Source organism: Thecamonas trahens, assembly GCF_000142905.1.
Source record: "Thecamonas trahens ATCC 50062 unplaced genomic scaffold supercont1.41, whole genome shotgun sequence".
Classification (NCBI taxonomy): Eukaryota; order Apusomonadida; family Apusomonadidae; genus Thecamonas; species Thecamonas trahens.
In genome coordinates, this window is record NW_013657639.1 from 220,097 (window position 1) to 235,037 (window position 14,941).

General features: G+C 62.6%; 7 protein-coding genes across 7 annotated transcripts in view; 2 read left to right on the plus strand and 5 right to left on the minus strand.

Moving 5' to 3' along the window:
* AMSG_08093 (uncharacterized protein) overlaps positions 1-492 on the minus strand; it is a gene marked incomplete at both ends in the record, with an annotated part of 1,894 nt that extends 1,402 nt beyond the window's left edge. Inside the window, one exon of the mRNA XM_013899867.1 lies at positions 43-492. Coding sequence (XP_013755321.1) covers positions 43-492 — 450 coding nt within the window. The remainder of the gene's footprint in view (positions 1-42) is intronic.
* Positions 493-662: 170 nt separating this feature from the next.
* On the plus strand, positions 663-2,373 carry AMSG_08094 (carboxylesterase; the record flags this gene model as incomplete). The annotated part of the gene is made up of 3 exons (XM_013899868.1): positions 663-1,482; positions 1,569-2,266; positions 2,362-2,373. The coding sequence occupies 3 exons, from the start codon at positions 663-665 to the stop codon at positions 2,371-2,373; spliced, it is 1,530 nt and encodes a 509-aa protein (XP_013755322.1).
* Positions 2,255-3,817, minus strand: AMSG_08095 (uncharacterized protein). Its single transcript, XM_013899869.1, has one exon. The coding sequence runs from the start codon at positions 3,643-3,645 to the stop codon at positions 2,416-2,418; it is 1,230 nt and encodes a 409-aa protein (XP_013755323.1). The 5' UTR covers positions 3,646-3,817; the 3' UTR covers positions 2,255-2,415.
* Positions 3,818-3,960: 143 nt separating this feature from the next.
* On the minus strand, positions 3,961-6,336 carry AMSG_08096 (uncharacterized protein; the record flags this gene model as incomplete). Its single annotated transcript, XM_013899870.1, has 2 exons — positions 3,961-6,203; positions 6,321-6,336. The coding sequence occupies 2 exons, from the start codon at positions 6,334-6,336 to the stop codon at positions 3,961-3,963; spliced, it is 2,259 nt and encodes a 752-aa protein (XP_013755324.1).
* Positions 6,337-6,852: 516 nt separating this feature from the next.
* Positions 6,853-11,636, minus strand: AMSG_12133 (uncharacterized protein; the record flags this gene model as incomplete). Its single annotated transcript, XM_013899922.1, has 2 exons — positions 6,853-9,237; positions 9,795-11,636. The coding sequence occupies 2 exons, from the start codon at positions 11,634-11,636 to the stop codon at positions 6,853-6,855; spliced, it is 4,227 nt and encodes a 1,408-aa protein (XP_013755376.1).
* Positions 11,637-12,466: 830 nt separating this feature from the next.
* Positions 12,467-13,456, plus strand: AMSG_08099 (uncharacterized protein; the record flags this gene model as incomplete). The annotated part of the gene is made up of 1 exon (XM_013899871.1): positions 12,467-13,456. One exon carries the CDS (start codon positions 12,467-12,469, stop codon positions 13,454-13,456), a length of 990 nt encoding a protein of 329 aa, XP_013755325.1.
* A 71-nt stretch (positions 13,457-13,527) lies between these two features.
* Positions 13,528-14,153, minus strand: AMSG_08100 (uncharacterized protein; the record flags this gene model as incomplete). Its single annotated transcript, XM_013899872.1, has 2 exons — positions 13,528-13,561; positions 13,621-14,153. The coding sequence occupies 2 exons, from the start codon at positions 14,151-14,153 to the stop codon at positions 13,528-13,530; spliced, it is 567 nt and encodes a 188-aa protein (XP_013755326.1).
* Between the last annotated feature and the right edge of the window lie 788 nt (positions 14,154-14,941).

A 14,941-nucleotide genomic window follows, 5' to 3' on the forward strand; every position in this document is an offset into this window, starting at 1 on the left:
ATCCCCTTTCCCACCCACATTGTCATCTCCATCATCCCCAACATGGGCCATCATCTCCATCATCTCCATCATCTCCATCATCTCCATCATCTCCATCATCTCCATCATCTCCATCATCTCCATCATCTCCATCATCTCCATCATCTCCATCATCTCCATCATCTCCATCATCTCCATCATCTCCATCATCTCCATCATCTCCATCATCTCCATCATCTCCATCATCTCCATCATCTCCATCATCTCCATCATCATCTCCATCATCTCCATCATCTCCATCATCTCCATCATCTCCATCATCTCCATCATCTCCATCATCTCCATCATCTCCATCATCTCCATCATCTCCATCATCTCCATCATCATCATCTCCATCATCTCCATCATCAGCTCCATCATCTCCATCATCTCCATCATCTCCATCATCTCCATCATCAGCTCCATCATCTCCATCATCTCCATCATCTCCATCATCTCCATCATCTCCATCATCTCGCATCGTCCCCCGCTCCCCCAATTGCTGCACGCGCACATGTAGCAAGTCGTGTGACTTGCGGCATGCAAGCGGCAAGCCACCGCCACAGCCACAGCATACCTCACTCCACCACACTCCCCCCTCCTCCTTCTCCTCCTCCTCCTCCTACTCACCCACACACATAACCATGTGCTTGGTTGCCTCTCTCATTGTCCTCACTCTCGTCATCTTTGCTACTGATGCTGCTGATTCGGCTACTGGTGGTGCCCCTCGGCGCTTCCCCATGACGGCACCTGCCTGGGAGAGAGACCACGCAGTGACTCACGTGGTGCCGACCACGACAGGCAAGCTCACTGGTGCTACCTACGTTCACAAGGAGACGGGCACTCGATCGGTGGTCTTTCTTGGTGTTCCCTTTGCCCAGCCGCCTGTAGGCTCGCTCCGCTGGCGGCCGCCAGTTCAGCTTCCGGCCGATGCGGCCGAGCATGACATTGATGCCACAGCTTTTGCTCCGTCTTGCGTCCAGCTGCCATCGACGGCTGTCCCGGCCCATGTTCAGTCGGAGGACTGCCTCTACATCAACCTCTACCTGCCCGAGGCAGCCCTGCTTGCCGCCGATCACTCGGCAGCTCAACGGCCTGTCCTCGAGTACATCTACGGCGGCTCGTTTGTCTCGGGCTCGTCCGCCAATCAGGACATCAACGGCCTCAACCTGACCCTCACAGATGCCGTGGTCGTCACCATGAACTACCGCCTCGGCCCGTTTGGCTTTCTCGCCACCCGCGCCTCGATGGCCCAAGAGGTGACAACCGGCAACTACGGCCTCCTTGACCAGGCTGCTGCAATGGAGTGGGTCGCCGCTAACGTGGCGGCCTTTGGCGGCGATCCGGCTGGCATTACTCTCTTTGGTGAGTCGGCAGGCGCCATCTCCGTCTGCTTCCATCTCGTGTGGCACAAGCACCGCGAGTCTTCCCTCTTTGCCCGCGCCATCATGCAGTCGCCCGACTGTGACGCCGGCACCCCGCTCGATGACGCCCTTGCCCAAGGCGACGCCTTTGCGCTCGCCACAGGCTGCGCCCATCTCCGCAACCAGCCCCCGCCCAGCTGGCCTGCTTCCGCGAGCTCTCAGCTCAAACCGTTCTCCATGCCCTCCCGCTGCAGGCCTTTGGCGAGACCACCGGCGCCTCGTACGGCGGCGTCATCGACGGCATGATCGTGACCGGCAAGCCGAATGAGGTCCTTGCCCGTGACGGTGTTGAGCCTGATGTCCCAGTCGTCGCCGGCACTTGCGCGCAGTCGTGCACTCTCTTTGTCATGCCCAACGCTACTCAGCGAAACATGTCCAACAACACGCTCGTCGCCCGCCTCTCTGCGCTCTGGCCGCCGGCCGCCGTCACCCAGATCCTCGATGCCTATCCGCTCTCGGCCTACCAGCTTGTGCCACCAGCATCGGCTTGGGCCCACATGCTCTCCGACTATGTATTCCATTGCCCGACGAGGACAACGGCATCCTTGCTCGCCGCAGGCTCGGCGCGTACCCATCTCTACGTCTACGACCACCCGCCGCACTGCGATCACTACCCGCGTGACCTGCACAAGTACATGGGCGCATATCACTACGCCGACGTGCCGGCCACCTTTGGCTCGCCGCCGCTGCATCCGCCCGAGCCGTGCGCATGGTCGGCCGCCGACGCCGCCGTCTCGGCCACCATCCAGCAGCTCTGGCATAACTTTGCCCTCGGGAAGCCCATGGCGACGGCGTGGCCGGCCTACGACACCTCCTCGCGCCCAGTCTACTTTATCGCCGCAAACTCGCAACTTGGCCACAACTACGAAGAGCGCCAGTGTGCGCTGTGGGACTCGCTCGCCCCGCCGGCCGGCCACAGCTCGCACGCTAGTGCCCGTGCCGCCCTCCGTGCCGCCCTTGAGACTGCCGTGCACTAGCACATGTCGTCGAGTTGGAGACCAAGACCGAGTGCCAAATTACCGTTCTCGCCGCCGTAGGTGAGGACGCAAGCAAACGAAAACGCCCCCGAGCCATACAGCAGCGAGAGCGCGAGTGAGTCGCCGTCGAGGCGGACTCGCACAATCGACGACTGCGAGACCCGATACGCCATGGCGTACCGCGCCAGCAGCCGCGAGTTGGCCAGTGCCATATCGATGGCCAGCACCGTGTTGCGGCCGGGCCACTGTGCGAGCGTCACCCCAATCTTCGAGCCCTTGGCCTGCGAGTAGAGCGTAACCACCGCGTCGTCGTCCATCACCTCCATCTTAACGTCGACCCACTTGACCGCCCGCTTGCTCAGCGAGTAACCGACCGAGGCGCCAACGCACGCCGCTGCCGAGAGTGGCAACACAATGTCGGCGCCAACCTCGGGCCCACGCCGAGAGAGGATCGCCAGCGCCGTCCCGTGCGCCCCGTCCCGGAACCACGGCACCGCGGTCTCGGCCACCACTTTGACCGAGTGCCGCGAGACTCGCCGGATGCGGTGGCCCTTGGACGAGAGCCGCCGGTGGAGGTAAAATACCACTTGCGCTGAAACACTCGTCTCGGCCACGCCCCATGGCTCGCTCACCACCCGCTTCACGCTCATCTTGACGTCGTCGGTCGCGGCCGAGCCCATCCGCGCCATGGCGTAGAGTCCAAGCTCCTTGTTCATCACTCGCAGCCAAGAGTCGTAGTAGATTCGCGAGCCATCCAGTGCGTAGCTCACTCCAGATGCGCTGCGTGACGCCGAGGCGAAGCGGGTCAGCCCCGCCAGCACCCACTGTCCGTCGCCCTTGCCGCCCGACGAGCCGCCCGCTCCTCTCGCCTCACCGGAGGCGCCACCTCCTGCATCACTCCCATCGGCCTCGCCATGCCGCAACCACAGCCCCAGTGGAGTCCAAAACTCAAGCGCAACACCACGGGTAAAGCCCTTGAACAGAAACGAGGCCGCCGACGAGAACTCGGACCACTTACGCGGCTGGCGCTGCCATTGTGATCGGTCGGTGGAGGTAAAGTGGCTCCGCTGCCGTGCGCGTCCAGCTCCAGCCCCAACCCCAGCTCCAGCTCCAGCTCCAGTCCCAGCCCCAGTCCCAGCCCCAGCCCCAGCCCCTGTCCGATCGCTCCTTCCTGTCCCACGTGTCCACCTTTGGCTGTTGCTCGAGCGACCAGCTGCCGTCGCCATTACGTCCGCTCAGACCTCCGCCTGCCACCTCGCTCTCGCTCTCGCTCTCGCTCTCGCTCTCGCTCTCACTCTCACTCTCGCTCTCGCTCTCGGCTCTAGTCACGGCTGCTCCCGCACCTCCTTGCTGACTATGACTCTTGCGAAGCAGAGCAAGACTCGAGGTTGATGGCGTCTCGGAGAGGAGTGCTTCGACCTCAGCTCGTCGCCAGCCCGTGCCCGCTCGTCGGCTCACGGGCTCGCCCCCCTCACCCCTCACCCCCGCCCCGCCCCTCACCCCCCGCCCCCCCCTTCCGCCCCGTGCTCAACGGTTGTTGTTCAATCAGATTTGATCCGCGGAATCGAAGACGACTCGAGGACGATCGGCTGGGTGGGATGGACAAAGGTGATGCCCAAGTCGATGAGAATCTCTTGCAGCTTGAGGAGAAGACGCGACTTGGGGACGAGGAATCGGGCCGGCCTCTGCCAGGAGACGCCGAGGAGGCCGATCCACACATTGAGTGTGAGCTTGTTGGCCGAGTTCTCGATCGAGTCGACCCAAACCATAAAGTTGTCGGTGTTCCACGGCGCCGAGTTGTCGTCAAAGAAGAAGCGGAGGACCCGGGCCTCGATGTCGGCGACCTGCTGGGCCGTCACGTGCGAGTCCATGTTGATGGTCGCGTTGATGGCGTAGTCCTTCGACCGCTTGTACGAGGTGAGCACAGAGGTGAACAGCATCGAGTTGGGGATGATAAACTGCCGCCCGTCCGGAGAGTGGGCTTCGGTCGTGAACAGGTAGATCGAGTCCACAATGAGCGTCGGGTAGCCTTCGAGCGTGAACCGATCGCCGGTGAAAAACGGCCGAACCACAAAGATGTACAGGAATGACTGCCACGCCGCCTGCGCTGACGAGCCAAAGATAAACGCGAGACCGAGGAGGAGCGGGAGAAGGACCTGGAGGACGTCAACTCCGAGGAACGAGAGGATGAAGAAAAAGACTAGTGACCAGAAGAGCGCTCCGGTAAAGGCGTGCAGGACCGAGGCAACCTGCCCGCGGTCGCGCAGCATGCGGTACGTCGTCTCGCGCGACTGGAAAATGTCAAAGATGGTCGAGACCGCAAGGTCGTAGTCGACCTCGAGCGTTGCCAGGTTGATCCGTCGCGACGCCGCGAACATCGACATGGCCCGCACCGCATCCGGATGGTCCATCACCCGCTCCAAGTCCGCGAGGTTGAAGTAGCCCTTGTCGTTGCGGTCGAGATTCTCCATCAAGTCCGCCGCCCGCACAGCCGACGCCTGCCGCTTCTCACCCTCGGAGAAGAGATGCAAATCGTCCGAGAGGACCTGCCCGAGCAGCGCCCGCATCGTTTTGTGCAGGTCGTGGGTGTGCGGCGGCATGACCGGCGTCATCCACTTTTCCTTGGCCCTCTTGCAGCATGTTGTCAGCTTGCACACAATCTCTTCGTTCTTGACGTGCTGCTCGAGCTCTGCGCCAAACAACTCAAAGTGAATGTGCTCGAGGTACACGCGCTCGATGGCAAACTTGATGAGGTGGGCGAGAAAGACAAAGAGCACCATCAGCTGAATGTCCACAAGCAGCGTTCGGAGCCGCGCCTCAGTGCCCGAGTCGACAACCGTGGGCGTGACAATGAGGAGCGTGATGGCCCAGCAGACTGAGGTCAGATCAAGCTGTGCGCCCTCAAAGAGGTAGAAGGTAAACGTGAGGTAGAACCGCGGCTTGAGCACGTTGTAGGTCACCGTGATGAGGAGCCGCATGACCACCCAGCCGGCGAGTGCCGCCGACCAGAACCACATGCCGTGCTCGAGCGGAAGCGCGTACGCCTGCTCGTGTGCTGGCGTTAGCGCCACCACCAGGCCGGCGAGCGCAAACGCAATCGATGCAAACGTCGCCAGCGCTGCCAGCGGCACCGAGAGGAACGCCCGGATAAAGCCGGGCGTGAACATCTGTGTCTCCATCGGCATGATGAGCGGAATGCCGAGCATCGGCGTTCGCTTAACCCGGTCATGCTTGCGGATCATTCGCCGGTCGCGCGGGAGGAGCTCGGCCCACGCGTCCGGCGGCGGCAGCGGCGGCGGCGGCGGCGGCGGAATAGGCGGAGCGGGTGTTGGGAGCGGCGCGTTCGCTGAGGTCGGCGAGATCGGCTGCGCCCCCTGCGATGAGGCTGGCTGCGCGACATCAGCCGAAGTCATCGATTCCGACGACATTCCCCGCGCCCGCGTCCGAATCGCCTGCACCGCCGTCGTGCCCGAGATCGACGCGTTGAGGTCGGTAGCATAGCGGTAGCTGGCATTGGCTTTGCGCCGGTTGCGGAGCATGGCCTCAGCGATGGTGTTTGCCGCACCACCGACCGCTGCCGCCGCCGCTGCCGCATCATGCGCATTGACACGGACTTGCAGGTCCGGCGAGCTCGCTCCTGCTGGCCCCGCCGCCCGAGCCGCCAGCTCCGACTCGACCCCGGCCTCGGCTTCGCCGTCCCATGAGCCATAGATCGATGAGTAGTCCTCAATGTCCTCCGTCTCAGCCGATGGCAATATTTGCAGCTCGTTGTCGTGGTGGCTGTCTCCAGGTGGTGCCGCTTGCACAGCTGTCAGCTGTGCCTCGGATACGGCCTGCGGTCTACCCCAACGCTGTCTTTGCCCGCGCCCACGTTGCCTACTACGGCTGCTCGCTGGCCGACGCGGAGTTCGTGACATATAGCTACTCAGAGAGAAACGTTGGCGTGCTGGTACAAGTCGTCAAGCTACGCAGAGAGTGGTGGAGATGGGGAGGAGGGGAGGACTTGTCATGGTGACGGGATGAGGAGCCCAGGACACAATGACAAAAAAAAAGCGGTACAGATAAAGGATGATTGAAAGTAGAACAGGTCGGGGAGGCGGTGAGCAGTGGAAGAGTGGAGATGGCGACGGGTGAGAGTGAAGGGAAACGGGGGGAGAGGGAATGAGGCGATGCGCGCAGCAAGAGATGGTGTGACGCTGATAAGAAGGTGTACAAAAAAAAGAGAAACGCAGTCAAGGAGGAGTCGAACCCCTCTCAATTTCTCGAGCTACGGGTTTGAAGCCCGCATCGACCACCGGGCCGAATCATGACTGCAAAGAGGAACAGTTTCCGCAGCAGACTTTGACGGCCACAGCTCGGCCGCGCACTCTACACCAAAACATGACTGATCGCCCAGACGTGGCGACAATCGATGATGGTGTGTGGACTGTGGTTTAGTCGAGGTCGCCAGGCGGCGGGACCTCGGCACCGGCGGCGCCGGCATCGGCGGCCGGCTCCTCCTTGGGCTTGGCCTCCTCCTTGGGCTTGGGCTCCTCCTTGGGCTTGGGCTTGGGCTTGTTGACGATGGAGCGGGCAACCTTGTGCAGGGCCTTCTCCTTGGCGGTGAGGGCACCGGCGGTGACGGCTGGGTCGTCGGTCTTAGCAAGGCCGTTCTGGGCGGCGAGCTTCTCGTTGAGCCACTGGGTGGTCGAGTCGTAGATCTTCTGGACCTTCTTGCGGTCGGCGTCCTCGATATGGGACCACTTGTCGTCAGTCGAGGCGAGGAAGGCGCCGTAAGTGGCGAGGGAGGCCTGGAGCGAGGCGATGGCAGCGGGGCGCTTGGCCTCCTGCTCGCGACGGTGGGCGGGCTTGTCACCGATAGCCTTGAGCTCGGCAAGCTTGGCGTCGTAGACCTTCTTGGCGGCGTCCTCGCCGTCGTCGTAGAGCCAGTCCTCGGTGTCGTTGAGGAGCGAGACAAAGGCGTCGCGGTCGGCCGGGAGCATGTACTCGGCGAGCGGCTCGCCGTCACGGAGCTTGGAGCGGAGGTCGTAGACGTACGACTCGACGGCGTTGCGCGCCTCACCGGTCTCGCGGACAAGCTTGTCCTTGAAGGCCAGCTCGACCTCGAGCTCGCGGGCGACCATGAGCTCGGGCGCGGTGAGCCCTGCGGTGGTCTCGGAGACGGTCAGGTCGATACGCTTGGTCTTCTTCTTGGTCTTCTTGCCAGCGGCCTCGCCCTCGGCCTCGCCCTCAGCAGCGGCCTCGTCGCCCGACGGCTTGGCCTCGTCGCCGCCCTCGGCGGCGGCCTCGGCGGCCTCGTCGACCTCGACCTCGTACTCTTCAACCATGTACGCCCACGGGACGCGGATGAGGCCCGACTTGTCAAGCTTGACCTTGAGCTTGATCTTGCGGACCTCGTCAGCAGACATGCCCTCCGGGAAGCCCGAAACGATGTAGGTGCCGAGCCGGGTGTCTGCACCCGGGTACGGCGCCTCGTCGTAGTCGGCAGCGACCTCAAACTGGCCCGAGCGGTAGAATGAGAGGAGCTTCGAGTTGGGCACCGGGTTGTTGGCCACAAAGGTGGCCGAGGCCTTGGCCTCGCCGTCGTCGGCGATCCAAGTCATCGAGACCGGGTACATCGACGAGTCGACAATGGCGTAGTCGCGGACGCGGATGATCGGCGAGAGCATGGCGCACGCGAGCGCGCAGCCGCGGGCGGCAGCCTCGGACTTGTTCAGCGTGTCCGACAGCTCGGCGCCGCCGAGCACCTCCGACACGCAGTTGCGCACAATGCGGACGCGCGAGCCGCCGCCCACCATCTCGCACGAGTGGATGTCGGCCGACGAGAGGCCAGACTGCTCAAGCGCCGCGGTGACAACGCTCGAGACGCGGCCGGCAAGGTCCGAGACAAGCGCCTCAAACTCCTCACGGGTGTACGTGAGCGAGACGTCGCGGTCGTCGAGCAGGCACTCGATCGAGAGCCGGCCCTCGGGGTTGGTGGTGAACACACGCTTGAGCTTCTCGCACTGCTGAAGCAGCCGGAGCGTCGCCTTGGCCGACGACGCAACGTCGATTCCGGGCTTGGTCTTGAACTCCTTCATAAAGTGCTTGCAAAGCGCATCGTCAAAGTTGCGCGAGCCAAGCGTCCGGTCCGCTGCGCGGCCCACAACCTCGAGCTTGTCCTTGGTGAACTTGACAATCGCAACCTCGAACGACGACTCGCCCATGTCGGCAAACATGACCGTCCGCGGCGTCTCGTCGGTGATCTCGGGCTTGTAGAACCCGTACTCGAGCGCAACCGCAGTCGTCGCGTTGAAGAGCTTGAGGCAGTTGAGGTCCGCAATCTGGAGCGCGTCAACCATCGCACGCCGCTCGGCGTCGGTGAAGAACGACGGGACAGAGACGACCACGTCAGACACCTTGGCCATCAGCGAGTTCTCCGCAATCTCCTTGAGATGGCCGAGCATCATCGACGCCGCAGACTCGGGTGAGATCGTCCGCTTCTCGTCGCCCATCGGCACGCGGATGCCGACCGAGTCGGCCTTCTCGCCCTCGACGAGCTCGTAGTGCACAAAGTGCGAGTCCTTGAGCGCGGTGATCGCCTCCGACGAGTACTTGGCGCCAAGCAGCGACTTGATCGAAGTCACCGTGTTCTTGAGGTTCATGACGTGCGAGGTCTTGGCGTTGTTGCCCAGCCGACGCTCGCCCGAGCCAAAGCCAACCATAGTCGGCGTCTCGCGCTTGGAGATGTCGTTCATGAGCACATCCACGCCGCCAGACTTGACAACGCCAATCTTGCACGTGTCATTACCAAAGTCGATCCCAACAACAGACATGTTCTATCCCTCCAATCACCATCTCCTTGTGTGAGTGTGCGTCACGCCCTGCTCGACCACCTTCCTCTGAGCCCTTGCTCCGCGTCACGGGATGAATTCATGATCCCTTTCGGCGACTCCCGCCACCCCCCCCCTCCTACCCACTTCCTTTGCCCAGTACCCCTACCACCTCTGCTCCCAACTACCATACCCTATGGTATGTATAAATGGAAGATGTTCTGCTGGTGGTGGGGAATGGGTCGCTGGTGGTGTGGTGGGGGGGGGGAGGGGGGTTGGCCTTCAACTGACGTACCCTCTGTAGGTCGTATGCGAGTCGAGTGGCAGGTCGTTCCCCGCACGGTGACGCCTTCACGAAGGCCGATGATGCCTTCCATTCATTCGTTTTCGGCGAAATGAGGGTGCTCAACCCAACAGGAGCCATATTGGCCAACGGGTCATGTCATGAGTGATGAGAGCGGCAGAGCCGACGAGGTGGTGCCGTAGGAATCGGGCCAGATCTTGGTCAACCATTGTGATGACTTGCAGAGGAGAACATGTCAAGATTGTGCGGCGGTGGTGACACTTGCGCCAGCGCTCGTGCGGGCGGTACCAGGCGCGGCCGGTGGGATCAAGTCGTCGTCCGAGTGCGTGCGGACAGTGATCGGGAGCGGGAGTTGCTCGTAGTCGAGGTGGAGGTCGTCGAGGATAGTACGAAGCTGAACGTAGAGCTTGGACTTGGCCGTCAGGCACTTGCCGACTTGGTGGGCGTTGACGTCAATGAGGCCAACCCAGACCGAGAGCGAGAGCTTGTGGCAGTCGACAAGGTCCGAGATCCAGACCATAGCTGAGCTGACATCCCACGGGATCGAGGTGTCTTCGAGGAAGAACGCCTTGAGGCGCGCCTCGATCGCGGCCACCGCGTGGGCTCCGGTTTTGGCTGCGACCGTCACCGCCACATGCATGGCGTGATCGCGCGAGCGGCGGTGCGAGACGATGACCGCGTCGTAGAGCATGGCGTTGGGCAGCTGGTACAGCTCGCCGCCAGGGGTAAAGGCCTCGGTTGTTAGCAGGTGGACCGCGTGCACAATGAGCGTCGGGTACTCGGCCGACGGATGGATGACCTTGATTCGATCCGAGACCGCAAACGGGCGCTGGACAAGGAGAAAGACAATCGAGTTGAAGACTCGCGTCGCCGTCGACGCAAAGAGGAAAGACATACCGAGCAGAAAGGTGCCGGTCGGAATGACAAGCTCAAAGAACGAGACGCCGAGCGCCACAAGGACTGCCATGCCCGCCACAAACCAGAACAGGACAGATGAGACCCGATGGAGGACGTTAGAGAGCTCGCCGCGGGCGTGAAGCGACCGATACAGCCGCTCGCGCTCTTCAAAAACCTCAAAGATGACATCGACGGCCTCCTCGTAGCTGACTTGGACACGGTCGAGCTGCCGCCGCCGCGAGCGGACAAACATGGCCATGGCCGCCAGCGCCTGTGGCCCGGGCCCGAGTTCGCGCTCGATGTCGCGGAGCTCAAAGTAGCCGCGCTCATCGAGGTCGAGGTTGACCAGTATGTCGGCGGCGCGAACAGCCGCAGCCTCGCGCTTGGTCGCCGGCGTGAAAAAGTGGTGCTCCTCGCCGAGCGCGTCGCCCAGCAGGCCGCGCATCGTCTTGCGCACATCGTGGGTGTGCCGCGGCTGCGCAGGCGTCACCCAGTGCGGCACGGCGCTCTTCCGGCACCGCCGCAGCGCGCAAATGGCCTCCTCGCGGCGCACATGCTTCTCCAGTTCGGATCCGTACAGGTCGTAGTGAATCCGCTCGAGGTACATTCGCTCGCCCGCGTTCTTGATCAGGTGTGCGAGGTAGATGAGCGTGACCGCGAGCTGGAACTGGACTAGCCGCTTGCGCAGCCGCGCCTCAGTATCCGGCCCCACAAACTGTGGCGTAATGGCGAGACTCATGACGCCCCATAAAACCGACGTGATGTCGCGCGGCGTCCGCTCGAGAATGTAGAACACAAATGAGGTGTAGACCCGAGGCTTGATCGCGTAGTACACCAGCGCCACCACTAGCCGCACAAGTGCCCACGCACTCAGCTCGATGGCCCAGAACCACATTTCATACTGCAGCGGGAGTGAGTACGACTCCTCTGATGCAGGCGTGACCGTGAAAATGATCGCCGCCGCCGCAAAGCCAGCTGCAAGCAGCAGCCCAAGGCAGGCGACCGGGAGCTCAGACACCAGCGCCTGGAGGTTTGATCGCGATGAGATGTCATGTGAGAGCGAGGTCGGCAGCCGGAGTGGAATGCCGAGCGTCGGCGGCCTTCGTATTCCTGAGGACGACGAGATCCGCCGCGGCTCGCGCGGGAGCACCTCAGCCCACGCATCCGGGGTCGGCATCGGAGGCGGTGGCGGCGGATTGGCCATCGGTGGTGGGAGTGGCGGCGGTGGCGGCGGCTTAGCCGGCGGCGGTGGTGGCTGAAGCCCGCTCGGCCGCAGCGATCGCTCGTCTCGTGTCCAGACCACCTCGATTGACTCGTTGCCGACCTCAAACACGCTGTGCTCACCGTCGTCGCTCTCTGTCGGCGAGTCGATGACGACGGCTGCCATGCCACAGCCCGAGCCCGTCCCGTCTCCGGTCCCATCCCCAGAAGTCGACCCGGTCGTTGACACATACGTCGAGCTGGTTGCCATGCCGCGGCAAAGGAGTCGTGTGGAGAGCGGAGCTACGGCAGTTTGACCGCTGTGGCGGTCGGCATTAGCCGGGGACAGGCCGGGTCGAGCGCCATACCAAAGGATCTGGGGATTCGGATGACACAGCGAGTGATGGATTTACTTGTACGGGCGTACATGATGATTCATGGCAGAGACACGGTGCTGTGGTTGTCGGTGATGTGGGTAGTGTAAGGAGCGAGATGAGATCAGATCTGGGGGCGGGAGGGTAGGCATCCCGGCAACTACGGCTACAGATCTGACTGGGCATCCGGATTGAATGGGGCAAGCCGATGAGTGAGAAAGTATTGGATTTGGGAGTTGATGTATGTGGGTGGGGTGGGTGGGGTGGGTGGGTGGGTGGGTGTGGTCGATGAGTCGGACCAAAAGCACAGTGCGAAAGGCACCTGTGACCACCACACCAGGTGCTGACCACCAGCCAAGGACCACGAGCTGGTGGAAGGCAGGGAACGAGAGCGAGTCACAACCACTCTTTCCCCACATACGCGTACTTAGGTATATCTGTGTGTCTGTTGAGGAACGACATGGCTGACGTTACCGACAAGCCGGTGGCAGTTGCAGACAAGGCTGCGGGCGCAGAGGTGGAGGCGGGCGCAGAGGTGGCGGTGGACGAGGACGGATCGGTGGGGGCTATGTGGAACGGATGCGTGGTGATGGGTGATGGGGTGGCCGAGGACAAGAACCGCAAGTACCGACGGACAATGGAGGACAAGCACATCATGATCAAGGCGCTGGAGACGGGCGCAGGGGAGCTGGTCGAAGTCGATGGCGTGCAGCCGGCGCTGTATGCTGTCTTTGATGGTCATGGTGGTCGAAAGGCGTCGGCGCTGATGGAGAAGCAGTTTCCGACCATTCTGGCCACATCGCTGGAGGCTGTTGCTGGTAGGACCGCGGGTGGCCGCCACGTCGGTGTGGCGCTGGCTGATGCGCTCGCTCACGCCGATCATGCCCTGCTAGAGGACGGCATCGTGTACTCGGGTGCAACTGTCGCGGTTGCGTTGGTCGTCCCCGACTCTACCGGGCGCGGAACGTGGATTCACTCGGCCAACGCCGGCGACACCCGGACAGTGCTGGTGGTGAAGTCTGATGCTGGTGACGCTACAGCAATCCGCCTCTCGCGCGACCACAAGGCCGACGATGCCGACGAGGTCGAGCGCATCGAGGCTGCAGGCGGGTTTGTCAGCGGCGGCCGCGTCGTCTCGGTCCTCGCCGTCGCGCGCGCTCTCGGGGACGGGTCGATGAAGGACTTTGTCCCATCCGAGCCGTACCTCTCCGACACCCTTGTGACTGCGGCCCAGCTGGCGGCCGGAGCCTTCTTCATCATGGCCTGTGACGGCGTGTGGGATGTCATCCCGGACGACGACGCCGCCGCCATTGTCGCTCAAGAGCTCGTCACAGACACCGGCACCGAGGCTTCCGCGGCCAAAGCCCTCGTCCGTGCCGCCATTGACGTCGGATCGACCGACAACGTCACCGTGATTGTCGTCCGTCTCGCCGCTACCGGCCGCGCCTGATCGCCGCCCAAGCCCCTCACTCGCCGACGAGCTTCTGCCGCAACGCCTCGTAGGCGTCGGCGGCGGTCGCCTCAAAACACAGCGAGACCGCAATGTAGAGCTGACCTGTCAGCATGTCAAAGCGCCAAAAGTGGATGATTGAGCCGAGCGCTTTGTGTGAGAACTTGCCAGCCTCCTCGCCGGCAAAGACGGTCACCTGGGCTCGGAACGAGATCTGGTCGTACTTGGCCACGTTGATGAGCAGATCGTCCGAGAGCGGAAGGAAGAGCGCACCGGTGGCAGTCTGTGACTCAGCCATAACATCGCCACCGCTTGCCCCGCCACTGCTGCTTCCCTTCTCGCCCGGGCTCCATCCGCCGCCTCCGTTCCCGCTCCCGCTCCGCGACCCGCCGCCTTGCCCGCCCCAGCCGAATCCAGTCCGACTCGGCGGAGGATGGGCCACATACAGTACGCCTTCGCCCGCAGCCACCGGAACAAACTGAAGCAGCCTTCCACCTTGCTCTCCGCTAACTGCGGCTCCCCCAGTGCCTTCCATGCCTGCTGCCGCCAGAAGCGGTGCCCGCCGCTTCCCTCGGACCGGACCGCTCAGCTCAACGCGCCGCTTGCGCGATGGCACCGACTCACCAGCGGCAAAGGCAGAAGGATGCGCTCGTGTAAGTGGCTCACTGTCAGATGCAAGGTCCATCGTTGCTGCCATGTTGGTGAGAACAAACTCGGACGACTTGTCCCTCCACGGATGATCCGAGTGTAGTGGTGATGCTATCGCCGTTTTGTGCCCTCTTCGCCGAGCAAATGTCCCAATGTCAGCTCTCCACCCGTCAGCCGTCTCGCCGCTGAATCGCCGCACGCCGCCCATCGCGCCATCGGTTGATGGGGAGGAGGAGGAAGGGACATGCGCGCAGAACAGATACGGGAGGGGGGGGATGCGGTGGTAGAGGGGGGTTCTCCCAGGAGGACTTTGTCGCTCGATGCGGCGATGGGCAGTGGGACGTGTCGGCATCACCATTCCACCATGATGATCCGCCGCAGCTGTACATCTGACGCCATCTCATGCCACAGACTACAGTCTTGGCGTTCGGAGCTCGCAACTGGAGGTTGAACAGACGCGGAACCGCGATAAATCCATCGAAGATCCGATGGCAAGAGACTCATCAATAGGTTGATCTGGCCAAGGACGAGATCATGCCACCATCGTGGCCCCACTACACTCGCTGCGGTCGCCCGAGACAAAGACGTCAGCCGAGGCAGAGCGGATCAGGTAGGATCGCCTGATGCGGCATCGATTTGACGCGCGGTCAAACCAAGCAAGAGGCCGACATGGCGGTGACGGGTGACGTCGAGAGAGGGGCGAGACCAAGACGCCAACACGCCCACATGCACCCCCCCCCCACCCACACACACACACACACACACCTCGCTCGGGGGAACGTTGTGGTAGTTGCAAAGTTCATGCGTATTGTGGTGCACATTGGTGACAAGGTGGTG

Bases quoted from the DNA above. Each gene is read 5' to 3' on its own strand.
- AMSG_08095 (XM_013899869.1), bottom strand. From the start codon at position 3,645: ATGGCGACGGCAGCTGGTCGCTCGAGCAACAGCCAAAGGTGGACACGT.